The sequence below is a fragment of the Ixodes scapularis genome, unplaced genomic scaffold (genome assembly GCF_016920785.2).
Source record: "Ixodes scapularis isolate PalLabHiFi unplaced genomic scaffold, ASM1692078v2 PGA_scaffold7__128_contigs__length_106722199, whole genome shotgun sequence".
In the NCBI taxonomy this organism is placed as follows: domain Eukaryota; kingdom Metazoa; phylum Arthropoda; class Arachnida; order Ixodida; family Ixodidae; genus Ixodes; species Ixodes scapularis.
This window is the reverse complement of record NW_024609882.1, coordinates 78,054,640-78,082,388: the sequence shown is the minus strand read 5'-3', so window position 1 is coordinate 78,082,388 and position 27,749 is coordinate 78,054,640. Positions and strand designations below refer to the sequence as shown.

The 27,749-nt window shown below is 45.5% G+C and overlaps 1 protein-coding gene across 2 annotated transcripts in view; it reads right to left on the bottom strand.

The window, feature by feature from the left end:
* Positions 1-331: 331 nt before the first annotated feature.
* LOC8051154 (protein fuzzy homolog) overlaps positions 332-27,749 on the bottom strand; it is a 64,602-nt gene continuing 37,184 nt past the window's right edge. The window contains exons 2-10 of one of the 2 annotated variants that reach the window (XM_029967854.4): positions 19,201-19,322; positions 14,440-14,593; positions 12,920-13,036; positions 11,609-11,806; positions 8,668-8,763; positions 7,857-7,990; positions 6,925-7,118; positions 5,750-5,876; positions 332-3,810 (exon numbers count right to left, since the gene is read on the bottom strand). In XM_029967854.4, the coding sequence (XP_029823714.1) occupies positions 3,753-3,810; positions 5,750-5,876; positions 6,925-7,118; positions 7,857-7,990; positions 8,668-8,763; positions 11,609-11,806; positions 12,920-13,036; positions 14,440-14,593; positions 19,201-19,322 (1,200 nt within the window). In that variant the 3' untranslated portion in view covers positions 332-3,752. The remainder of the gene's footprint in view (positions 3,811-5,749; positions 5,877-6,924; positions 7,119-7,856; positions 7,991-8,667; positions 8,764-11,608; positions 11,807-12,919; positions 13,037-14,439; positions 14,594-19,200; positions 19,323-27,749) is intronic. The other variant, XM_029967855.4, reaches the window with a different exon arrangement.

The following is a 27,749-nucleotide window of genomic DNA, read 5'->3' as shown; positions in this document are numbered from 1 at the left end:
TGGTTGAGTTCGGTTGCAGGGTACGTCGGTGAAATGTCGACGAGACAATCTGTCAATAAAATATCAATTAACAAAATAATTGCCACTAAAAAAAAGAAAAAGGGGAAATCTGAATGAAAAGGGAACCATTGAATCTGAGCTGGTAGGGTCACCGGTAACTGTTTGAGCACCGCACCTGTAAAGCGTGGTGATCCGCTATTTTTTCTGTCCAGTAAGAATTTGCCATGCCCTTGCTTCTAGGTTTTTGCTGCCTCTTCGAATCGGGTTTGGTCTGAGGCAAGCACCTATGGCATTGAAGTCCATCAGAGGTGCCCACTCGACAATAAAGGGAATAGACAAATTTTTATTGACTACCGTAAAATACCGGGGGTGTATTATTCTAGACACAAACATTTGTCAGGGCAAATCTGTTTATTTTTAGAATTCTCAAGTTTGGGAATTGATGCAGTACACTTTTTGATCTCGAGTAACTCCTTCATATCTAGAAATCCCTCCCTGTCCCAGGATTGATGCAATAAAGCACCGCAGAAGTCTACAGACCTTGTAAAGGATAATGCATGTACTAAGAAATGTTTCCTCATAGTTATGCATCAATGGCTGCCTCGGATTTTCTGAAATAGTGTGTAAAATGAGAAAGCACTTTGTTTGGAGGCTGGGGCGGCCAAGGAAATTCGGGGAGAATGCACGAGGGTATTCTAACAAACCACTGGGGGCCTAGGAACCCAGTTTGAGAATCAATGGTCGAGGACATAATTTGCGATAATTTTGTTTTGAAAATTTTGGGCGTGCGAATAAATTGCGAGAAATCTGTCGGGCGTGCAATTGACCCCAATGATGAAACTATATCGGGTTCAGAAACCCACTTACTCTGATCCTAATATTATGTTCTAATATATTTTGGGATGTAGCACTTCTTGTATCTTGTAAAATTGAACTCTTGAATATATGTTATTTGCCGTTATCAACTTTTTATTTTTTTTACTTCTAGTGTTTTGACTGTAAATAGAGCAGATTTTAAAGTAATGTGAATGACAATCGTGCTAGAGTTTGCCTGTTGAAGCGTGTCCAATCGGAAAAGCTCAACAAGCTGAACGAAGGAGGGTGTACATTGTCATTCCCCTACACATACTAGGTACATCATTTTTCCTCACCTCTAATGGACCATTGTGTGCTTCGTTAAAGGGCCGTAAAACGATTTCCATGCTTTTGTTAAATAGAGCTTGGAATGAATCGTTGACATTCATAACCGTCAAAGTGTACATCAGTATGACACCACTTGCCGATTACATGTGCTTGGGTGATACAAACTTAGTCGAGAGCAATACATGTCGTTTTGTGCTTTCAAGGTAAAGATGTACCGTTTTTGGTGGTGTACTCGTAAAAGTACCGAGCGACTATTGGCTCGGCAAACGTCAACATGGAAGAAGGAGAGAAGATTTGGTAGAGCATGAAAGTCGACGCTTTCACTTAGATTTTAATTCACTTGTCTCATGAAATGACTAGTACAATGAGATTAAATATGTGGGAACAACAGGGTCCAGATATACTTGCACAACAATGACATCAAATTGTACCCTTCAGTTGTTTTTTATGTCCCATTTCGACATAATCTCAAACTTTTTTTAGTTGCTAGGCACATGGGTTTGGTGGAAGGACGCAAATGTGGTGTTGCAGGCAAAAAAAAAAAAAAAATATTGAAAAGTTTGTTTAGTACGGAAAAAAGATTTCTACAGAACAGCTCAGCGGTGACCATCCAAATTAGTCAGTACTGCAGGCACACTTAAATGCAACAGCAGCTTGTAAAATAAGTTTTGCCAAATAGTTAAAACAACCTGTCAATTTGGCCAAACTTCCATTTTGTGCCAATACAATGTCTCTGAGTAGTAGTGTATATGTAATAAAAGCAAATGGATTGATTCCAGTAGCAGTAACTTCACTTCCTGACAGACCTTCCCCATGCTTGCATCATGACATCAATGAAATCGTAATATGCTGCCAGACAAAACATTTTGTCATTTCTTCAATTGTGACCACATCCTAAGGCCTTCAGGACAAAGAAAACACTCGACACATATCAATATTATATAGCTAAAACTTTGCATAAAGGAGCAAAAAACCTCCCGATTCATGTTGACACATTAGCACCCATGTAACATCAATGTTTCTCTCTTGTCTTTCATTGGAGGCATGGGGATCACAGGTCTAATGCACATGCTAAAAATGCCCTCAACAAATGCAAAATATTTTCCCAAACATAAGAATTTCCACGAAAATTCCTCGCTTTTACATGGAAACATTGTGAGACCAGCTTTGTAAAGTATTTAGAAAGTTTTCTTTTGTTTTGTTTTTTTATCTTCATTGAGTCTACTGCAATTTAAAAGAGACAGCTTACCTGCCTGGCAATGGCAATTTAAAATAGACAGCTTACCTGCCTGGTGATGGCAGTAGTCATCACCAGGCAGTTTATAACTGCTGCAAGCTACAAGATGGCAAAACTTTGAGTACCATTGATTTGAGAGTTTTTTGGTGACATTTGTTTTAAGAGGAGACAACTGCTTAATGCAGCAGAAGCTGTCTTCAATGGGATGAAAACCTTTGCTCCGAAAGACTGCTAGATCAAGATAAAGAGCCAGTAGAAATTAAGAAATAAAATACTCATTTGGTTGATGAAAGCTCTTTGACTGAAGTACCTCAATCTACCAACATCGTCCACACGTTCTTGCAACAGATTGTTTAAAAAAACTAAGCTAACCTTCAGATATTTTGGCATATACAGTACAGCAACCCAACTACATCTATGGTAAATGACGGGATTAGAACGGCAGGGAGGAGTCTCATACTGTCTGTGAACATGGGTATGGCATAAATTACAACATGACACATCAAACAACAGATTCTTATCCTTCATCCAAGGCCTGTGATTTCGGTTGAAACTAGGGTTGTGCGAATATTCGGAACTTTATAATATCGAAGCAATAACGCCATGTTCAATCCGAAAGTATAATCGAATGGGGCTATTCGGCAGCTTCGAATATTTTCCAAGGATTTCGAAATTTCAAATGCTCCAAAGCACAGCCTTAATTCAGACTGAAAATAAAATGAATGATTTACATTATGGACGATTTCTCTGGGAAACGGAAGCGTCCATAATAATGAGATGTGACTTTATTGATATAACAGTTACTGGTGAGGGTAAGCTGGTAATTGTGGTAGAGAACCCTCCAGACCCTGTCGTGTTTGTCCTTTTTTTCTTTTTTTTTCCCTAGTCTCCAAGGTTTCTCTATCATGACTGTATTGACGGCCGCAAGCCATTCGCTTCGCTTTGAAATTACTCGATTCGATTCGAGATTAATCGTACGAAAGAACTATTCGCTTTGAACTGAAAAGTCACTATTCGCACAACTCTGGTTGAAACAAACAAGTACTATGTGAAGATAATGTAGCATGTGCGTGTGCTCTAACGCGTGTCTTGCGCGAAAATATCTTTGCGTAAAATAAGTGGCTTTTTAGCACACAACCCTGGATAGAGATCGCTTCCAACAAAACTAATCTGGGCACCGCTAATAATATTTTTTTTTAAGGTACAGAAACATATGGATGGGGGATGTCTTCCAAAACAGATGGCAATATATTAACTAAGCTCTTGTATGAGGTAAGTAGACACATTCAAAGTGTGCATCGCCGCAGGACGCAGTCATAAATATCACAGACTAGATTGGCTCTCGAGGACCCTGGCCGCTTGGCTGGCTCCATCAGAGGACACACATTTTGTTTGTCGTCAAGACCTTGAGAGTTTTGTGGCTGACCGACCTGCAAAGTTTGAAGCAGAAAAGGGAAATGGGTTACGAAGATGAGTATTTTAATGAACAGACTCACAAAAATCAGTCTATTAGTGGAACAAATAAGATCCAATTAGTATGCAACAGTTAAGATGTCACTGGAACCCCCTCAGTATGAGCAGGTGTGGTTTCTTTATTTCTATTATATTTGGAAAATAGTGTGGGAAATCTAATTAGACTATCGTAGCAAAAGCATGAAGAAATGACGCAATAAACACCTTTCAAACAACATTTCATCCTCGACATGAAAAAATGGCAAATACTTTAAGGGACACCCCCAAAATTAATTTTTTTTTATCTTTTGCCAGGTGATTTATTATGGTGTCAGAAGACTGCACCAATCAATATCTTGCTACAGTGTCACATATATTTTTAATAAAGTAAAAAAACGAAACTGCGTGGAACCGAAACTGGACTGGGGTGGAAGAAATATAGAGGAGGAGAGAGTTGGCAGAAGTCGCATGGCTGAGCAACTTTATTTTTATTCCAAACAGCGTATTTGCAGCCTTTTAGAGGCCACAAGAAATGGGTACATTTCTATTTTTATTGTGTGTGTGCTTTCGATGACCCACAAGTTTAATTATACTATTTGGTAGTTGTGTCTAAACCATAGACAACGGCACGTGACGATAGGGAAGAGAGTGAGCGCGAATCAAACCGGCCAGTTCTCGATCGCCAGTTTTTGGGCGGAAAGAAAATGAATTCCTGCCGCAAGCTGTTTCCTGGGTAGCTTGGTTTTCATGTCATATACAAATAAAAACCTTGGCGAGCATAAATACCTTGTCAGTGTCCCTTTAAAGGGCAACTCCATTCAATATTTTTTTAATTTGGGATTATGACTGTTTTCAGCTAAAGCATGTCTCTTAATTGCAAGGTATACTTTTTTTTTTTCGATCCTGTGTGTAGTTTTATAAATATTGCAGGCTCAAAGTTTAGTTTTGGGTATCTACGGCAAAACCGTAACTATCCGCTGAAGGGATGGCAACACTGATCATCAGCCGTACGGCCGCAATGTGTTGTCGCAAGAGTGCTGCGGTATGCGGTACAACCAATCAACTGCAGCTCCACTGTGACGTGACATGACATCACGAGAGTGCTGCGCCTGTGTTCATTGATTAAAAGCTAACCCGCTTGCTGCCTCCTAAGAGCAGTCATATCTTTAAAATCTGCTTCAGTGGAGTATTCAGCTTTTACGTAATATTTCGGCTGTGATCATACTGTAAGCCACCAAAGCGATGCCAGTCATTTATTTTGGTTTCTTTTTCTACCGGAGTTGCCCTTTATTATCACGCACACAACGAGGTGTAAATATAACTCGATTGATCAATATTAAAATATGTGGAACAATTTAATACGGCTGTATTTTGGTGCGGAAATGTCAAGACTCATTTCTTAGGGGAAGGTAAGAGAGAGCATAAGATTTAAACGGGAAAACCTTCGTTCTCTCATTTAAGCTGGAACACTGAAGTGTTTGTGCTAGAGTAAAACATAGAAATGCGTCTTCGGCTGGTGTGTTTACCACACTGCACCCCTCCCCGCGTCAAAAGTGGTTCCGAAGCGCCAAAAAATTATGTGACGCCATCGGATGTCACAGTCCTGGCAGCTGGAGAAGAGCAAGCGGATGTCCGCTTTAATTTCCGTCTACCATCTGGCTGCAGAACGAGCTGCTGCAGAACGGGCATTTGCCGCATCCTCCTTCACTGCCGTGCCATCGCTAGAATCGCAGCGGATGGCGGCAAGGCGCTTCTTTGACGTCGTCGGGTGGAAATCGAGGGACCACGTTTGGGGAGGCACTAAACGCACCAGTTTGAGACGCATTCTAGTCAGCGTAGCTCGAGAGTAAAACATGAAAGCGTTGTTGGGCTGTGTTCGCGGGGACGGTGTTTGAAAGGGCCAGCTTGTAGGCCTACCTCATGGCAAACGTTGGTATGCTCGGCGAAAAGAGGAGGTAGAGTTGGTGGTCGGCTGTCCGGATGGCGTAGCTCTTGTGCGTTTCGGCACACGTGTAGACTTCCGTCGCAGAATGGTCCGCGCCACCTGCAAGCAAACACCGCCGATTGTTGTTCGCTTCTGCAGACTCGTAACGTGCGGTGCTTGCGGCTTCCCCTTTCTCCATGCCAAGCTTTGCTCGAACACCGACGGACTTCTGACGAGTGTTGCAAATTTAACTGAGAAGCGTTTCCAAACTAGAATGTGTAGGGAGTGCAATGAGGCGAAAATGGCCCTAGTACTAGAGTCGATACAAAAGACGCGTCACTCGAAGCACTTGCTGCAAACAAACAACCTAAATGTACCGAGTGTGATTTGCTCCAAAAAATTGTTCAAACGACCAGCCGACTTTTCTATCGCCACTATGAATGTTATTTAGACTTTCCCGCATTCTTCACACACGCTTTATCTTTGAAGCTGCTCGCAATCTCTTTCCGAATCTGCATTCCAGTCGCCTTGCAGTTTAATGTGAATACGAGATGGAGAAAAGAACTATATAAAAGTAATCGGAGAGCAGTTGGCCACAACATGCACAGACACTATAGAGTCGGCGCGAACATGCAACGACCAGTTTTTCCCCACTTTTCTCTCGCAACCTAAAAGCTGTCATTTTAAACTGCAGTGGAATGTGCTTATGTGGGGCACTAGCATAGGTGGCACCATGTGGTGTTCAATATGAACCCACATAACTAGAATGCAAAACATCACGAAGTGTTCCTTTGTTCTACCACTCGAACGCTTCATACACAGAATGCATTACCGACACATACGCTAATCTGGGCGGCATGTCGTCGCGGCTTTGAGTCTAAATACCATGCGAAGCCACTTCATGTGGCACAGTCGTGCCACATGAAGTGTGTCTTCATGTGGCAGATCGTGCAACATAAGGTCGCACGATCCCGTCGTGCGACCTTATGTCGCACGACGGGATCGCATGACGTGACGCCACGTTACATGACTTGATGCCCAGCATTACAAGATGGCTAGGGCGACTGCACCGCAACGCAAAACCTAATTTCGTTTCCATTAAAAAGCATTCTTCATTAGAGAGGTGTTCATGCTGACTGCAGCGTGCAGCATACAACACTGTGCTCACCCGAAACGGCAGGCTGTTCCTGGTGCGGAGAGGCGGGAAAATGGCGTCCCACGACGCTCTTGTATAGCACCCTGAGCATCTCCTGACGCCTCCGGAGGCTGATGCACTTGCCCTCTTTCGTCCTCGCTATCTCGTCCTCCAGCGGATGAACGCTCGTCAGGCTCTTGTGCCTCTTGGTGTTGATCAGCAAGAACCTGAAACAACAGCCGCAGACCACCGTTCGAGCAACGAGAATTTTTCCTTGCTAGGGAAATTCTGTCTGAGAAAGTCCCTCTCTAGGGAAGTTATCGCTGAAGAAAAAAGAAAAATATACTCCCCTCTAGGGAGTATATTTTCTCGGAAAATTCTCTCTGCATGAAAGTTCTCTCTGGGAAAACTCTCTGTAGGAAATGTAATCTCTACGAAATGTCCCTTGCTAGGAAAATTCTTTCTCGAAAAGTCGGTAGCTTCCTTCGATTTCCCTGCACCTCCTGCACCGGTGCCGAACAAGGTAGGCAGTGCACTTCCGGTATGTGTATCGAGATACGACCGGAAGTACACCGCCCTGCACTTTTCTGCACCAGTGTGGGTAAATTGAACGAAGCTACTCCTTGAGAGTTAATCACCACGGAAAGTCTATGTACGAAAGTCCCCCTAGGGGGAGTTCCTCTCTAGAGATGTTCTCTCTGGGGAAACTCCCTTTCTAGGAAACAGTCTCTAGGGAACATCCCATGATAGGAAAATAACTCCTAGGAAAATCACTCTAGGGAAGTAATCTTTAGAGATAGTCTACGTATGAAAGTCCTTTCTGGGGGAGGTTCCTCCCCAGAGAAGTTCTCTTTGGCAAAAGTGCTCCTCTAGGGAAGCTTATCTCTAAGGAAATTCCCTCTGTAAAAAAAGTTTCCCCTCAAAGACGTCCCTCTCTAGGGATCTTTACGGACAGTCCTCCTTACCCGAGGATGTTCTTGTCGAGGGGAGGGAAGGCCACCACTTTCTTGTCCGAAGACGAAGAGAGAGGAAAGTTGCGGGGGTGTAAGCTGGAGGCAGACTTGAGCAAGTCAAAGGCATCGTTCCAAAACCGGCACACCTGATCAAAAACGACAGAAAAATGCAATGTCAGCAACCACGCAAAGTGGTCGAAATTTTTATTGTTTTATTCATTTATGTACTCTAAAGGACCTCTCAAGCAATGCATAGGGAGGGCATAATATGACCAGTCGTTCAACAGAACCTAGAAACATATGAAAAGAGAAAAAAAACGGAGAAAAATGGTAGTTCTCGCTTTGAAAAACTTGCTTAGGAAAGACCTCACTAAAGCAACACTGGTGCAAAAAACAACTTGAATCACACAGTAATTGGATGAAAGAGCAATTTTGTTTTATTTCTAAGAGCACAATTGCATGGGAACTATCATATTTAATTGAATCTAATAATTTTTCTGTGAAGAAAACAAGTATGCTTACTTTCCCTCGCAGCATACGGAGAGCCAAATGATAAAATTTATAATAAGAAGCCAGATAATTAAAATTTGGGATAACATCTGGACTCGAAGCACTGGCCTGCGTCGGGCAAATGGAGTTTAACAGGGTGCTCGAAATCCCCAGTGCAATTGTGAGGCAACCTATGCACCATCATTATTCTCGTCTCCTCGCATCAACTGTAGAAAGGACTCTCCACCTCACATGCAAACACTGCATAACACTAAAGATTTTTCCCTCAAATGAATCGTAGTCGGCCTTTAAGTTGGCACGTGGCCCGACTTACTTCCTCTTCGAGTACCGCTAAGGACGGTGCTGGACCGCAGAGGAGGCAAAGTTCTACGCCTTGTGTGAGCTGCAGAGTGACCAGCCTGTTGCAAACCTGCGGAAAAAAGAGAAACGCGGAACACGGTCATTGTAATCTCGGTGTCGGCAGTTGGGAAATAAAAAAGAGTTAAGCACGTGGATATAATATTCTCCTTTCAATAGTTACTTCTAAATCGCAGTTCTTAGATGCCCGTTTCCGGCTTGAGTGGCGTCGCCGTCGCCGTAACCGCGCGTTGCATTATGGGACGTTTTTCACAATGACGTCACAACCTTCACAGTGACCTTCACGAGGCCTTCACAAGCGACCTTCACGAGGGTCACTAGGATCAGAAATGGCAGCCCGTGTGACGTCGCAAGGAAGGAAGGAGGGAGGGAGGGGGAGGAGGAGGAAGGGAGGAGGATGGAGGGAGAGGAGGAAGATGCAGGAGGGGGAAGAAGAGGGAAAGGAGAAGAGGGTGCAGAGAAGGAGAGGATACCCTCCTCTCCATACCCTTTCCTTCTCCTCAAGAGCTGCACTCTAATATGGCATTACAGGGAATTGTAAACGTCTTTCATTTTTTATATATAAAAACACACATTAGCCTTTGGTGCAAGATAGAAATGAAATGCCAGTATGACTTGAAGGTCACGCTGTAGACCTTTTTACTGTTTACAAGCATGTACAGCTGCTTGCAAGCCAAGCAACTTCTAATCGCTTCATCTTTGCGAGTCTGTCGAGCTTGCTTATGTCACCAGTGCTAGAAAGCATAAATGCCGTCAAAGACTGGAGCACCGCCTGGTGGCAACTGTAAAAAAAGGAGTCTATAGAAGATATTTCTTACTGAACAGTCTTGTAAAGACTCGTTGCTAGCGACTGATCACTTCGATTGAGGTCCGAGTTCTTCCCTCGTAAGACAACGAATAGAACGGGAATAACAGTCTGTTCTCAAGACCATCCTTCATGGGCACTCTTATCCAGATTAGTCCAACAGGTCACTATGCTCGGCGTCAACTATTTTGTGTTATGTTGTCGAAGCTAGCCTAGCTTCCGGCGCCGCTGCGCCTCACTACTGCGAGGGCACGTAGCTTCCTTTTGCGTTTCGTTCGCACACACTCGTGCAAGTGGTTTTGACTAGAGTCACTGGTTGTTGCCAGAGTATCGCATTCGATAGCGTCCGCTGTGACTGTTCTATTTTAGCTTTGATCAGCCATTTTGGCGCCAAAACATATACTACGATGGAAGGGGTTTCAGGGGTGCCAACCCCTATCTCCCAAGCGGAAGTGCCGCAAATTATCACCAAGTTAGGACGCGCCCAGGTAGGGACGTGCTACCAGAAATCACCGGTGAGACATGGTTGTATAAAAACAATAGTGTGCCCAAAAACCTTGTGAACTAAAAATTTATGACAACATCATGCTCCTGTCATTCTGCACTAATCTCCAATAAGAGTGCCTGCAAAAAGAGTTTTTTTCATTTGTTTTTACGCAAAAACATGCTTTCTAATTGCTGATATTGACGAGAAATACTTCTAGAACTTTTGCCCATAAAAAGTCGGTCACCGTCGTTCACAAAGGCTGTCATAATAACCACTGTAAAAAAAAAAAAAAAAGATTAAGTTGTTATTGTGTTTAAAAGTTTTGGTACTCGGAAACATCCAGGGACTCTAGTTTTGTCAGCAATGAAGCACTGTGGAAGCTACGCTAGCCTCGACAAAGTAGCGCAAAATAGTTGATGTCGAGTATATTGACGAGTTCAGAGAAAATGTGGTTTCATTATTGTTTCGCTGCTGTTCCCTTGGAGCACGAGTTCTCAAACTGGTTCCTCAGAGTTTCACTGTGGGTTCACCGAGCCCCCAAATTTTCTGAACTGTTCTTGCCCCTAAGTAAAGTGTTCTTCCAGTTTAAGCACTATTTTTGCAGATCTGAGCCATCCATTGATGCTTAAAAATACACTAAAAAGAAAAAAAAAATGTTTTTAAACAGCCTGGAAAGATTACAAATATTACTACGAAATATAATTTGCATGAAAGAGATTTTTTTTGTAAAATTATTTACAGCGCTAGATTGTTTTAGTGTACACCTTTCAAACGCGCACCAAAAATGGCTATATAACGTCACCACCACGTCACCACATGCACATGCCAAGGGCAGTGTTCTCATCCTCTCCTTACCCCTCCTCCGCATAGCAAAATCATGCGCAGGAAAGGAGCACAAAAAGGCACTGAGGCACGCTGAAGACAGGTAAGGGGAGGAGAGGCGGCCAACGAGAACGCTGTCCTTGGCGTGTACATGTGGTGGCGTTATGTCCCCATTGTTGGTGTGCGCGTTTGGAAGCTGTAAACAAAAACAAATCTAGCGCTGTAAATATATTAATGCGAAAGCATTAACTGTCCCATGGAGTGTAAGCCAGCATTGTCTGTAACCACGAAAAACGGCACCTAAATTCCGGCTGAGCGAAATGAGCAATAAATCTTCATTGGCTGCGACATGTCATAGTTCCAAGGAATGCCACCCCACAGAAAAGCCCTCTTCCTGGCACTGCGGCCCGCACGCCAGTAAAAGGGAAAGGGTGGCACACTTGCGGTCACCGCAGAGGCTGGTCCGGCAGCTGGCCTCTGGAGAGGACAGCGGGGCACATTGCGTGTACGAATGCTATCGCATTCCTTCACGTAAGCAGTTTTAAATGTTCTGTAATTTTTTACAAAAAAAAATCCATTTTGCTTAAAATTTATTTTGTAATACCATAATTGTAATTTTTCCAAATTGCTAAAAAGCTTTTTTTTTCTTTTTGGTGTTTTTTTAATTGAATTACAAACATGTGCCCTATTGTTTACAAAGTCTCTAGACCTCTGCACTGCTCTATTATATAAATGCAAAGACCAGCTCCTCAAACGATACTGAATGGAACAAGAAGGACTCACCGACGGGCAGCTGTTGGGCAGGTAGACCGGCAGGTCTCTGGAAATGCACTTGGTCCCTGCGTGGGCGGCCATTGCCAGCAGGACGGTCTCCTGGGGGCTGAGCCTGAGCCAGTGCTTGGTGGCCACGGCCACCTTGCCCCTCACCAGCAGACAGCCGTACAGGCTGTCCACTTCCTCCACAAACGACTCCAGGTACGGCTGCAAGGACGCGCGCAAGGGGGTGGCAATGGGCTCTCATAAGCGCTTTCCTTAAAACATAAATAAGTTAGGGTCGCATAATCCGTAACTAATTACAGCTGAGATACCACAGAGGATTACTACAGTTATTTCATCTGTAGCTGTAAATATGGCTCAAATAACAGTAACCATTTACGGTTACTTGAGCCGTAATTAGTTATGGCTGATGAGACTGACTAACTACAGTTACTTGAACTGTAATTGCAGTTACAACGACGAAACTGTAACTAATTATGGTCGCTCTTCTCTCGCGAGCTTCAATAAGGGAGGTGACCGAGGGAGCCATTCGAGAAGAAGAAAAGAAATCTGGCTCTCTGGAATACATTTTTTGCCAAAGCAAAACGAGCATGAAAACAAAACCTAATGCTTTTTTTCTGCTCGACGAATACAAAGTGTTTGTGCCAGGCACCATTCTTGGGGACAACTTCCTGCAGCATTCGAAGATGGCAAATAATGCGCACGCTCAGCTCCGACCGCACTGCCCGAGAAACGTGCGTCTCGGCACAGTTAGCTGAACCGATAAGATCATTCCACCATTCCCTCGATAATTAGCTTTGTAGATATATTCTGAGCATTTCTTCCGGGAGACTGCTCAGTCTCGACCTCACTTAACGGTTGTGCCTTCGCACCAGAATCCTGTGTGCAACATGCAACGCTCGCATAAAATGAAGAAAACGAGCCTGCCCGCAAAACAAGAAACAAAGGAGGAGTGTGTTCCGACTACGACACCTAGAAAGCGTCTCCGACCGGTGCATTTAGCATCCCATTCCGCCCACACATCGCGCGTCGTCCCGAAGCGGCAACAAACGACGCCACGGAAGCCACACCATCACACTGTCGAACTAAGTGATCCCGGCAGCTGGTCTTAACTTTCGGCAAAAACCATGAGAGAATGCGAACGTCGCCGTCAGCGCAGCATCCCGACTCCACGATGTCGAAGCTTCCGTGGGCCATCGTGCCGGAGAGCAACCTGCTTCAGAACCTCTGCCGCCGTGGTAAGCAACGTGGTGGGCAATGGCGTGACGCTTCTACGACGACGTCACGTGTTCCGGGCTCTATGGTTGGGACATGTACCTGGAGTGCCTGGCTTTCCGGACAGAGCAGGAAGTCGGCGACCCCGGTCAGGTCCCCGAGCGTGCAGGAGTCCTGGTCCAGTTGGCTCAGCAAGTGGTCCACCAAGGGGTAGCAGCCCTGCGAGGTCGCGGGCAGAAAACCCCAGGTTTCAGTACCCGCCACTTTGGATTCCACGGTTTGCGTATTGCTACTAGTTTCGCATTAACGACGTAAAGGGTGGCGGTAACGGGACCGAATCTTCCCGCAACAACCACGCGTCGCACTTTTTTAGTCATTCGTAAAACGATTGAGCTTGACAAACCTCTCATATTGTTTTCAAACATAGATTCTTCAAAGGACTTAGGTTGTCTGTTCTTGGTGATAACTTATCTTACGGGCTTCAAGCATCCTAGAAATCCAACAATTATGCTCGTGCGATGTCTATTTGTCTACTAAAAAGGTGATGGAAGTTTCTGCCACGCCCCTTTCTGAGTGGAAAAATCTGAAACACAGAATCCAGCAGAGGCGCCTCTGCTTGCGATTGGCTGACGCGCGCCCGTCGTCACGCCGCCAGCGCCTCCGCTGAATTCTGTGCTCCAGATTTTTTTCGCTCGGAAAGGGGCGTGGCAGAAACTTCCATCACATTTTTAGTAGGGAAATAAACGCCGCACGGTCATAATTTTTCGGTTTCTGGGATGCTAAGATCCCATACAATGAGTTAACACCAAGAACATACGATCTCTGAAACCAACCTCTTTGGTGCACCTTTAATGCCACAACCAAACGCAGATGGCGACGCGACCGGGCACTCATCAACCACGTTTTCACACTGCCAGCCTCAAGCCCCCATTGCACGAACGGTAACTTTAGTGCGCCGCCGCACTTCCCATGCGCTCAGAGTTTTTCTAGAATTTACTGCTTCGGTGGTTTTCAAAGATGTTCGGCGACTCTCCAACTGGAACCGTACGTTTATTTTTACAAACTAAAAAGTTAATGAACAAATCTTAGTTAATTAGCCTACTTATCATGACAATTAGCCCCCTATGTTATGTTCCCCTGGCTGTATAATTCGCGTGCACAAACCGCACTACCGTAATATCCCACCCGTTTGTTATATGATTTGCCATTTTTCAAAAACATTGAAAGATGGCCTACTTTTAGTAATTGCAGTGCCCTGACCATGGTGCACCCTCGGCCAAAATGGTGTTAGATAGCTATGGTGAGAGATAAGCAAATATTGCTTATCTCTCGCTTCTCAATGTGAAATATTGCTTCTCAATGTGAAAACAAGTTTGGCAAATCATAAAATACAAAAATAGCAATTTTTTTTACATTTTTCTTGATTGCACATTAAAAGTTAGTCTACTAGTTAGTTTCACTCTATTTGCTCTCGCTTTTATGTGGGCTATCTCTCAGGATATTACAGTAGTTTAGCTTTTGCGGCTTTTTGTTCAACTTTTTTCTTCGACTTTTTGTTAGACGTTTCTGCTTGCATGATCTGAATCTTGACAACAGCAGATGGTGTTGTTCGTCACGCTCACCCTGAGGTCCCGCTTGAGCCTGTCGACGTTGCGTATCGCCTGCACTGCGTCCAACCCCACGGACATCACCATGGCGCCAAACACGTTGTCCAAGAGGAAGCCGAGGTGGTCGTCGCTCGCGCCGTCGTCGCACGTTACCACCAGTAACACCACACTGTGAGAGGTAACGCGAGCTCGGCTGTTTCCTTTCTGTCACAATAAAAAAATGATTCAAAAAGCTTCCGTATATAGGTTGTTTTTCTTGTTTTTGTTTTTGCTAAGCAATTCAGTGATTGAGGAACGAGAAGGCAAATAGCGTTCCCAATGTTTCAGGGTTTTGTCAAAGTAAAGGTTGCCCAAGGATTAGGGTGACCAGACGTGCCGTTTTGGTAGGGACAGCCCCGTAGAAGAGGTGCATTTCTGTCGTCCTGTCACTTTGTCATACAACGAAGCCTTGCATCCCGTTTCGGTGGGAATGTCCATGCATAGTTGCAAAATGAGTGCTAAGCAAATAAAAGAAATCGAAAAGACATAATACATTTTATTTAAAAAAAAAATACTATAAAACTGTTACCTCCCATAGAGCAAATTTAGACCTCTTTCTGTGGTTCTATCTGCCATTACCTTCTGTTGACACAGACATTTGTTTGGGGCACTTTTCCATATTACTATATTGGGCATGCTTCGATTTTGTGTAATAATGAAAAAGAAAGGTGCATCTGTAGGTAATGTGCATTTGTGTAGTGAACTGAATAGCAGCAGAGCTTGCTTTTTCTTATGACTCAGCTCCCAGCTTTGCTCCCCCACCCTGATGTCCCGTTTCTTATGCTGCCGATTATGGTCACCCTATAAAGGATGCTATGTTTTTACTTTTGCGAGAAATAGGCTTAGCAGGCAACAGGCTACGGGGCTAAATTACTACACACATCCTCTACTGTGTCACTGTAGAATATTTCTACTTGTGGAGTAAAACCGATTTGCATGCAATTCATAAATTGATTGTACAATAAAGCGCATCAGCCTGCACATTTGAACCCCTCCACTCCCCTCCCTCCCTCCCCCCTCCTTCCGATCAGCGTCAAACTGGGGTAAGAAGGAGCAAATGTCAACACGATAAAGTGAAGCCCTCTGCATATCGATGGCTCCTTCTCTTAGGAACACTATCCCACACTCAACAGGAGCGAAAAGAAAGTAAGCGGTGGCAGGATAAAAAAATTACAAGAAGATCCCTTGGTGGATTCTTAGGGAATGCTTTAGCATGACCCTTGGGAAACAGCAGACACGTCCCTCTTTGGGAAACGCTACCGCTGACCCCTTCGCTTTTCTCTTTTGGCTTTCTCTTTTGCTACTTCTATTTATTTATTTTTGCCTCTTTTTGGCCTTGTTACGGGGACAACGTTAGCACTTTCCATAATGTTAGCCTTTCCCATGTGGTGTTTCCTAAGGGTTATGCTAAGGCATTCCCTAAGAATCCACCAATGGATCTTCCTGTAATTTTTTTCACCCCTTTTCTTTACTCTGCCTGTCAGAGTATGTCGACGCCTTGATGTGGTGTCGACATACTCTCGACGTCATATCACTCGTGGAGGGAACCGCATCCATCATTTTAAAAACACACACACCCATCACAGCCCATGCACTGCTACTACGGAAACCCGGAGCGGAGAACAATTGGCGACAGCAGAGCGGCAATCGAGTACGCACGTATTTTGCCGTGCCGCGGTGTCTCCTCCTATTTGGCAACGCACCAGCTGTGCATGCCCCTTTGAACAAAACAAAACCGCTCGTTTTGACGAAAACCCGGAGGTGTCTGTCAGTTTGTCAGTGCCGGGGAGAGAGGGAAAGGGTGACGCGTGCTGACGTCAGCGCTTAGGACCAATGGAAGTGCCACACATGTGACCCTCACCCTCTCCCCAACAATGACAAACGAAAGACACCACCGGGTTTTCGTCAAAACAAGCGTTCTAATGCCGATGCATTAAAAAACATCCTACACGCAACCCTGCATACAACAGGAGTAAAAAGCGAGTAAATGGTGCAATAAAGTGAACAACTTTGTACGAGGTGTGATCAAAAAGTTCCGAGACTGATTTTGTAGCGTAAAATGAGAGGGCAGCACAGTGATGCGTGCGCAGCAGTCGAAGGCATGGGACCTTCCCGTGTCATTAAGCCAAAGGCAGTGGTGGAACTGACAAGTGGTGATTTGGAGCAGCTCTTGTAGCAGGGAAAAACGGATTTTGGGGCAAAGATTCCTCTGTTTGAAAGCAGACAATTTTGAGCTTTCATGTCAGAAAGTTTTATACATTCTCTTCGAAAGTTAGCCCGTAGAAAAAACTGCAGTTGTTGGAGCATTGGGAGACTCAAGCGTTATGCCTACAGAAGACCTCGCCTGTACAGATATTTATTTATTTATTGAACAATCATACGCCGGCAATTTTGTAGATGTCTCAATTAACCTATTAGGAGTACCGATGGCGTTTGAAGTCTGTGTTTGACGTAAAAATATGTTTTTGGCTATTTTGTAGAGGGTTTGTATCACGGTGACGTAACTGCCACGAGTTGGACATCAAACGGACACTTTTCTGTTGAATGTGACTCACACTGTCCTCGCTCGTGTTCAACCTGCTGCTGTTGACAGAGCATCTGAGCGGAGCACATAGCCACTCTAACCGATCACGACTAGTACTAGCTATTCACTGCGATCGATGAGAGCACCATTTGCACAAAAAACGATAACTCTTCGTTACGCATGTGCAAATAATGCATTTTGGGTTTGAAGGAAATTTAAGTGAATAGTGGTTTTGGCCAAATATTTTTTTATTAAATATTGAAGAGTTTTCGTGCCTTTCTCCACACCTTTTACTACGGTTACACAATGCTGAAACGAAACTTCAGTTGGACTCACGATGTCTGTTCCTAAGTGCCCATTGATGAGCTCTGTTAAATTTAATCTAGCTATATTTATAGACTGTAGCCTCAGAAGGTCCAGTACCCACACTGGAATTTCAAGTAAATGACAGATTTGACATAAAACTAAATTTAGAAAGAAGCCCAGCCATACCTAATTGAGAGGATTTATAAATCTTCTTCCTATACGAAAATATTTTTTTTTTTCGATTTGAATTTAAAAAAAGAAACAAGCACACAAATGATGAACACAACACAGGTACCTAGAACATCGCTGCCTAACATACATCATTGCATAACAGCCACAGTTAAATTTTGAAGATTTTACTGCAATGTAATATCAACAATCACGAAATTTCCAGTTTTTCGTTTCTCTTTTTTTAAATACATTAGGCGCGCGCGTGCGCCATACTAGTTTGAAGGTGTGTGTTTCATATAGGTGCGAGGCTGCGCTGCGGCGAAGTGAGTCGCGAGATCGCTGTGTCCGCTCCACGGGTGTTGCTTCTCCACGGTGCATCCGTGCATAAGGAGAAGCGCACTCAAGGGGGCTAACCCGCAGCGATCAACTCTTCGAAAAATATTAATATCGCAGTTCATTTGGAAGCGAATATCAAATAATGTATTATTTAAAACTACTATTAGAAAATTAGAATATTCGCGCAGCCCTACTGTTCGCACATATTACTTAGGCATAAAAAAAAAACTGTACTTTCTTAGTTTTCAGAGGCGTCGCCAACAATGTCACGTGAATTTCCTTCTCGGGAACAGCTCCTTTCAGGCGCAGACAAGGCGCAAATTGTGTACAAGTACAGCCTTTGGAGCAGCATCTAACAGGTTATTCGTTCTGGCGCAGTTTGGCACAATTGGCGCAGCAGTTCCACCACTGCAAAGGGCATCGCTCTGTGAACATTTGGAACTACGCTACAAGAGTTTGACCGCATGCACGAGCATGATGGCGATCACTCCATAGACTGCAAACCATGAGCGAGAGCGAACATCAGTTTTACGTCAAACTCTAGAAACCTAAAACAGAGACCTCTGAAATTTAGAAGATGTCAAAAAGCAGTGAGGTGTGCGAGGTGTTTTGAGTGGCATTCGTGCCTCAAGAATGGCAGAGTATCACTGAAATTAAGGAGAGGTCGGATAAGGTCGCCCTACCGCTCTTCGTCTTCCAGCGATGTCCTTCCGTTCCTGAAGCACGATTGCCACTTAAAACACTAGCAAAATTCACTGCCTTTTGACACAAGCCTGCTGAATCATTTGAAAAATCTTTGTTTTATATGTGCTCAGAGTGACGCAGAATTGATGTTCGCTCTTACTCGGATTTACAGTCTATGGTGAAATCGTCATGGTGCCCGTGCACGTGGTCACGAAAACTTGCGTAGCGCAGCATCAAATGTCCACAGGGAGACGCCCTTTGGTATAACGAGGCACGAAGGTCCGTTCCTTTGACCGCTGCGCGCGCATCACTGCGCTGCCCTTTCTTGTTACGCTACAAAATCAGTCTCAGAACTTTTGTTCACACCTCGTATATCTAAGTTCCTTGTTGGAACCACTAGGTCACACTTAGCTGTAGTAAAAAGGGAGTGAATGATGGTACAATGAGGTGAGCCACCCTACGCATATAGATAATCCCCCACTTTGAAACACTTCCCCACCTCCAACAGGAGCAAAAGGGAAGGAAATTGCGTCGCAATAACGTAAACCAACCCTGATATCGATGGTTCCTCTCCTGAAAACACTACCCGCACATTGAACATGAATAAAGTATGGTGTAATTAAAGAAAGCCAACGAGTATATTGATTCTTCTCTCGGAACCCTCAACCCCTGCATCCAACAGGAGTACAAAGGGAGTGAATGACAAACACCAGTACCTGTCGTGGTATGTCCTCCACACCACCTTGGCACCCCTGGTGACCGTGCTGTGCAGGGTGGCACCTCGCAATCGAGAGAACAGGTGGACGCCGTTGAGCGTGCCCACCACCGCGAACGGGAGCTGCGAGCAACAGAAAGTAGACTCGTAAATGTGTGCTGAGAAATATTTCTCTCCAACGTGCTGATGGCCATTGCTTTCAATTATATTAACACGCCCTTTGGTAAATGGGATACACTAAAAGTAAACTGATTTTGTACTACTGTGAAACACAGGAGGGCAGTTAAAGTTTATATTAGTATTTTTTTAATGTGAAGCCTAATTTTAATATACCTTTAGTGTACTTGGCATTTTAACGCTGTAATCCTCCAGTCTACCTAGTCTGGCAATGGTTTAAGTATGCTTTTGGAAGCTTTTTTTATACAAGTACAAAATTGGTATACTTTTAGTGTATAACCTTTTAGGAAAGGACACCAAATATGCAAAGTAGTATCTTTTTTTCTTAAACCGTAAAACACTTGTCGATAACATTTTGGGAATTCGGATTTATCCGATAAACTACAAATTTTGATGTGCCAATGACCCCCCCCCCCCCCCCCCCCCCAAATAAACAAAATAAAGACGGTATTTTACAATTAAGTTTAATCAGCGCACAGGGTCAATGGTCCCGGGGAAATGCCACCACAGTTATCTTTCAAATCTCGGATCATTGACAAAAGGGGTCTTAGCACTTATCTCGTCAAGGTTCAGGACGACATGTTATTGTAATTTCGGGTCACGACAAAAGCCTCTGAATTGCTTTCCAGTTTGGGCCATATATTTGAGTTTAAAGAGGAAGGAGAGGTTGTGTTTTTGTAACAGTTAAAGCTATGGGCCGTAGAGGTTGCATAAAATTGGAAGAGGGGCAGTTGAAACTTCCCTGTTACATTCTTTACCACTGCACCTCGCACTGCAGTTCATTTTTAAGGTATCGACGTTTATAGAAGCCTCAGATGTGCGCAACTTTTGCCGTGCGACAAGTTAGTATTGCCAATGGCAGTAGCACCAACGCCAAAACCAGCTAAAAAAAATATATTAATTGATTTTTTTTTTTTGATCACGCAGTTGGTATTATTTGTTGTCAAATTTTGTTCTGGAAATCCGTCGATAGCGAAACCAAACGCGCGATGCCCACCGGAAGGACAACCCCCGTTTGACGTCGGAGGGTTACTTGTCCTTCGGAGATATCGCCCGGCAAAGCAAAGCAAGCTGTCACGGCGGCCAGCCGCGGAGCACCGACTGGAACCAGCTCCGGCGCACTGTGACGCAAATTTCGTCCTTAGCAGCACGTGGCCCTTCGCGGCGTCAAACGAGGGTTGTCCTTCCGGCGGGCATCGCGCGTTTAATTTCGGTATCGACCGATTTCCAGAACAAAATGGGACAATGAATAACTCAATCTGCGTAATCAAACCGGGACTTGGGAAAAAAAGAATGGGTTGGCTTTTAACATTAATTGTCACTTTTGTTCTAAAACGTCTAATAGTTAATTTTTGTTAATTACCCATCTTTTAGTTGCATTTTCTCTTGAACACAATGACCGCCTGGTAGTATAACTCGCACAGACCGCATCTGTGTACCTTTCGCTGGTTGTTTTCTCTTTTTTTTTTGAGATTTTGTATTCCATAACAAACAAACAAAAAGCACCCTGTATTTTAAAGAGGTTAGACGTCTTTTTTTTTTTTTTTTACATTTGAGATCTAACTTGAAGTATAATTCTAAGATATATATTTCATGGTATATTTGCTTAAAAAAAGTCTAAAGGTACTTATCTGCCTGTAGGCATAATCGGGGAAAGGAAATGATGAGGGTGCAATTCAAACGTTTACAACTAAAGGAAACAAGAAAAACCGCGGTTCACCGACTGCTTTGAGCACGTATCCAGGCTTTATTAATAGTAAGTATACGAAGCTATTTTTACGCTTACGAGAGTGTACCTAACTTTGTCTTTCTTTGCCAGTAAAACACGAGTTTCGTTTCGGCACGGGCCGGTTCTTGAACCACCATTCCAAACTCGGCACCAATTTCTCCGGTCTTCATTAATAAATTTTGCTTTTTTACCGCGATGGTTTTTCCCCGGCCTCTCTAGAATCTCCTTGCCAGGTCACACAGGTCATCCATACCAGATTCTCCGCTAAGAAACCCGATCCAAAATAACCGCGCACTAAAGAAGGTCACCCACATCGACCTCCGTCTTACCCACTTTCCTTCTTTGAGCCCTTTTTATACGACTTTAAAGACCCCCAAGAAATGGAGACATCAAAGCCGCGACGCATCGTACACGATCCGGGTCAATCACTTCCAGCCGACGCCGGCCAAAGATATACGACACACGAACGCCACGCACTCCTATGTAAGCTGACAGTGCGGTGGCAGCTACGTGCTCGCCGGGCCTATCAGCCGCCTCCCATTCGTCACCTGACCTCGCTGCCATGGAGCGTGTATACATACGCAGCGAAGAGGACAGAAAGCAAACTTTAAAGAACCATCAAAACCACGACGAATTCAAAAGACGCGGCGTCAGGTGCCGTGCGGTGTGTCCTGGCGAAGGCACCTCCCCGATGCACCTGCCTCAACTTTGACCTCCCTCGGACCAAGCTCTGACGGCGCTGTGTGTGCGGAGCGTGGAAGACGGCTCAGCGAAGCCCTCCAGGAAGGGGGAAAGGCCCATTCGAAACGCCAGCACGCGCGCGGCGTGAGAACCGACTCGGACCGGCGGTTTCACGGTCCCTTCCAAAAACATGGCGTCCGTCCAGGGGGGACCTTCGTACTCCGTGTTCGCTAAATGGAACGGCGACGCGGTTCTGGAACGCGTTGCTGTTAATGGAGGTGTATCGGTATGCGACCTGAAATCGGAGCCTTTTTTTCTCGCTCTGTTTTTTTTCTTTTTTTAGGATGGCATCTTTTACGGAAACGAGCTTTTGCGAGCGTCGCTAGCGAAAGTCAGTTTCCGCTCGCATGGTGTGGCACAGTGGAAGGTAATGGGGTTGGCCAGCTGCAGAAAAGCTATCGCCAACAACAAAAGAAAAGGGAAAAGGCAAGTGAGAAGAAGCGACGCTGCGACGATTCGAAAAGACTTCGCCACACAAAAACTGCAACCCACTTTTTTCTCCTTTTTCTCTTTTTGCAGGGCAGTTTGGGAAGAACTGGTGTAGGGAAGAGTGATGAGCGTTCTTTTTATCTAATCACTTTTAAAGAAACCTTGGCGTTGGGAGGTCTCGAAAAAATAAAACTATCTGGCCGCCACATTCTAAAAAAAGTCCGTGCGTCTACTTTCACGCACAACACTCAGAGAATCAATCAGCGCAACTTACGGAGGCAGCTCAGCGAATGACGATGCCGAAACATATGTTTAGACCAAAAAAACGCGGACTGGGTTGTGACATTAAGCAATGCAAGCGTGACGTTTTGCATTGCTTACTGTCGCAACTCGGGCTGCATTTTTAATCTAAACATATCTTTCGGCATCGTCATTCTCTGAGCTGCCTCCGTAAGTTGCGGTGATTAGTTCTCCGAGTGTTGTACGTGAAAGTAGAAGCACATACTTTGTTTAGAGTGCAGAGGAGTCCCCCACCCCTCTCCCGGTCTCCTGACACCAGCGACAGTCTGATACCAGCTCGTCGATTTCGTTCCGATGATTCGATTTCTACGACGTTCGCTGAAACGACCGTAACTGGCTGAGACATCGTTCCTATAAAATGCAAAAAAAAAAAAAAAAAAAAGCAAACAGCTGCACAGCCACGCCCCGACCTAGCGCTCTCCTTGGGTGGTTTCTTGTGCTTTCTGTTTCCTTAGGTTCGCGACGCAACGAAGCTCAGGAGCCCCATATTTACAAAATAAGGCAGAATTATTGACACAGCTCGCTATCCATACTGTTTGGCTCACCGTACGGGAACCGGTGAAACGACGAACTTCCGAGACATTTTAACCCCGAAAAAGGCGGTACACACTAAACAAAGAAAAACTCCCTTAAGGGTGTAAGCCAGTTTGTCCCAGAGCCAACAGGCCAAGAGCGTTCCGTCCTGGAAGAAAGATGCTGGGGATCCAAGCGGCGCTCTAAAGATATTCTATTCCTTGCGGCTGGACACCCTACATCCCCACACGGTTAACAAGCAGAAATGCTGATCTGCTCACTACCCCCCCCCCCCCCCCCCCCCCCTATAAAAGCATACTCGACATCTGAGGAGCACTCGTTTTGCCGGCGATTGCCCCAGCGATCGATAAGGTTGCAAGCACGTTGATTTTGCTCGTCAATTAAGTATCCTATCAAAATAATATCTCGGGGTCTCAGGGATGCTGCATGAGCCACGGAGGTCTAAATGAAACCATACATCATCCTGCACCACCGCTGCAAAAGTCAGGTATATTTTTTTTTTCTAACCTACTTGGGCCTCATTTAAAAAAAAAAAAAAACAACCTTTCTTTAGAAGACTGGCTCAATTTTTGTTTCAAAAAACACTAACAAAAACATTTTTTTAGGGGGGGGGGGGGGGGGGGGGGTTATTGTTTTCTCGAAACATGTTTCGTGGACATACGTTTCATGGACACGCGTTTCGTAGACACTGCGATGTTGCGCAAAAGCCTGTCTCGTCGACAGCGTATTTATTTCGCTGTTTCTACTAAGTGGATGGGATCGGATTACTGAATGCGTACCGGAACAAAAGCGGACTCGGCCAGAGGGCTCCGACAGGGCAAAAACAAATTCGCGCGCCCTAATTCTAGGCTTCCAAACGGTCTGCGCTACGCGCGGGCACCCCTCGCTCCGCTCGCGGAAACTTTAAAAGAGCCTTGACCTCAAGCTTGCATCAGGCCTCGTCGGGACCGCTAAGGGCACGGAAAGACGCTTTCGACGAAACGTCGCAAGGTCTGTGTTCTGGCCTTGGTGCCTCTGTCAGGCGACTGACTTTGTCTTGAGCACCACAAAACTTTCTGAAATTCTCTAACCTCTCTCCTTGAAAAATATGGAAGAAAAAAAAATAAACAGGAATTTATGAAACGGTCGCGGGAACCTTGCGATGAAACTAACCGTCGATGAAACGTCATTCGTCGAACTGATTGCCACAGACTACACCAATCCCTCTTCCCAACGAAAGTAAGATCGAAAAGCGTACTATTGGACTGCGGCCGTTCGTTCGCATTTTTCTACGCCCGTCCCTGATTACAATTACTGTGAACGGACGAAAACAAAAATTACAAACCCACCTTTCCGAGGCACAAATAACGACGAAAAAATACAAAAAAAACAACAACAAGAAACATCACAGTTTGCTTTTGTTCTTTTCTGTTTTGTTTTTTTCTTCACACACACACACACACACACGCACACGCACGCACACACGCACGCACACACACACACACACAAAATCTAAAATATGGACTTTGAGTGTCCGCGTGCCGGACGTCCGGAGAGCGAGCAGCCCCAATTAATTTTGGAAGGCCCCACTTATCCCCTTCCCCGGGGGGCCCCCCTCTGACCTCTCCCTGACCGGTGCGAGGTGTGCACCTGATCCTCCACACCCACCTCCGTCCTTTCCGGGCTGTACAGCGCGGCCAACTTTGTTCTTCTGCCGCGGTAAGCGTCCTCGAGGAACCCCTCGCACCATGAACCGTCTGGGACCGTCAAACGCAAAGTTCGAGCCGAAAGTTGGCGGAGCGCGCCGATTCTGCGACAAAAGCGCGGCGCCATCGTCGCGCTTTGTACACGAAAACTTCGGCGGTTTCGACGGTGCGCATTAAATATTCCTTCATGTGTTCCACATATGCGCCACCAGGCTGTGGAAGCTTTCGCACCACATATCGACAGGTGCGAGCTTTTCGTTTCTCAAAGTCGCGTCTTTGCCGCTGGGTGGTGTCGCCCGCTCTGGAGTTGCGAATATATACCTTTAGCCAATCTACCCAGCACCAGGGAGAATGCTGGGAACGTAGGTACACGCGCTGCCCACGCGCTCGCTTTATCGGCGTAAAAGATTCGAAGTAACCGAAATAAGGCGCTAATGAACGCACACGCATTTTGTTTTCGGCTCCAGAGAGAGAAAAACTATGTTGAGAGTAGCCACGTCGATTTCTTGTAAAACAAGATGGAGTATGTTTCGGGGACACTATGGCGAGAAAAGTAATCGGAATCCACTCTGTTGTTCGGCTTTGTTTCGTGAGAAACATGCCGGCTCACGCGTACGTTTTAATTAAGTCAGTTTTGTGCGCATCTAACATTACCTCTCCTCCCTCTTTACCGCAGTTTGTAGAGACTCCCGCCCTTAACATCACTCTGCACTCGGGAGTGTATTGGCATCTGGCAACTGTAGTGGGAAGAGACGAGCATACACCTTAGCCGGTGCACATAGAAGGTCGTCCAGCCATCGCAGAGGTGGAGCATCGGGTTGAGAACCGGAGACGTTCTGGGTTCGACTCCTCTTGGGGGATGAATAAGAGTGGTCTAATTCCGAGTAAGTGCCTCTGTACATTGTTTCGCTTACGTTGTCATCGTACACCCGAATCGGTTATGCTAATATGCCCTTCCACAAGGTAGGCGCGAGCGCACCGGCCTAAAAATCTTTTTGAATGCTCCCGTTATAAAGCATGTCACGCTTTCGAACGAAGCAAAACGGCAATACTATAGTTACAGGTGAGAACGGCGGGAAAGCTGCTTCGGTTGTCCACCATCTTCGACGATGCTTTGGCGTCTCGTACACTTGGAGCGCCCGCATCCAAAGCACGGCGGAAGGCACGGAGCGCGTGCTGGAGGCCGGGCATTCGAAAGACACGCCCTGCCGCTCTCGCTCTGTCAGTGATACGACGTGAAAACAAATCAGAAGATCCGCAGCCGCCATTTATGGTTTCTGACGGATGGGGCATATCTCCGCCGAGATCCGCTTATTCTTTTCTCGTTGGCGTAATCACTATTACGACGGGAGCTCAGTCCCACGGGCATCAACGCCCCGAAGCGAACCCAGAGCACATCTCCGATTCCGAGAGACGAAGAACCATGAGCCTCGCAACAGGGGTGCGTCCTCTAATCAGGGCCATCAGCGGCCAAACAGTCTAGTGCAGGAAACAATTATACGGCAAAGATGCAACCCAAAACGCCGTTCATGATGGGGGGGGGGGGGGGGGGGGGGGGGAGGCTCCCTCGAAACACCGCTGGCGGGGTAAAGGTATGGGCGCGGTCCCCTTGCAACCCGCTGAGAGGAACAATTGCGTCCGCCAAAAGCCAATCTTCAAAGCCGAAACATACCATCCGCCGAAGAATACAAAAACAACAAAAAGAACAATGGGGGCAAGTCTCTCCGAACGCCGAAAGACGGAAATACCGAAGCTGCCGCAGTCAATATACAAACAACTGCGCAAAAATTCTCCGACCTGCCTGGGAGTGGCAGAGAAAACCCTCTTACGCCGACCTTCACCGTCATCTTAACACAAAAAAATCGGCTACGCCGCAACAAACGCCAGAAAGAATTTATATACTAGGAGAAAAAGAAGTACCGTCCACTCGCCACTCCCCTCCGGACGAACCGTTTTTTGCCCCATACGTCACGAGAACTAAAATAAAAAAGAAGACCGATTCCTTCGAACCATTTAGGTGTGCAATCAAGTTTACGAAGGTCAAAAGGTCCTTCTACTTTTTCCAAGAATACCCTGGCGAGCCAACGGGACAGCGGCAGCATCGCCGCGGGCTTCACAGCTATGCCTAACGTCAAGTGCTAGGCCTAACTTTCGCCCAACCGCAACGCCAAGTCGTCCCAGACGGCTGAACCTCCCTAGCTCCCAATAGTTCGCACAACAAAGCTACGGCGTCTGGTCCTCGAAACTATAGAACAATACAAAACTCTCATGTTCTAACTGAAACAGTTGTATTTAAACTCGTAGGTTTCTCAGGCATAAGGGCAGCAACTAGGCCTAACTGCGACCGCCGAAATCTGGGCCGCGCTCGCAGGTGCGCAGTGTCATTACCGACATAGGTCCTGCGGCGAGTAGAACGCTCTTGCGAGGCATTATTTTCCCGGTGATGCCCTGTGTTTTACGTTTGTGTATGCGTACCTGCCTTCGCAAAAAGTTGTTCGCAGGCAGGAGAAGTGTTATGGCTCTGAAAGACGCAACCTTCGTAGATAAATGCACTCAATTGCCAGTTGCTCCCGCTCCCCAGCCACTTGCAAGTGAACGGCTAAAGCGAAAGTAGTTGAGCTTCCCAAAATGGGATTTGTCACATACTTGTCATGAAACGGTATCGGGTTGGAAAGTTCATGACTTTGCAGGGGCGTATCGATCCAGTCTGGCCGAATTATTCTCGCACGAACCGTTACTGATTCGGAAGCTTCTTTGTCGCCGTTAAATTGCGAGGATAAAAGGCTCACGCAGTTCTCGTGTCTCGGGAATATGGCTCGTGTCCAACCACTGCGGTGATGAAAATAGCCAAACTCTAACCATGCCTGGAGATCAGCACGCGTTGTCTACTTCGCCAACCTCAGAGCGTGGCTATGATTAACGTTGGCGGCATAGGATAGGCACCAGGCCATGTGG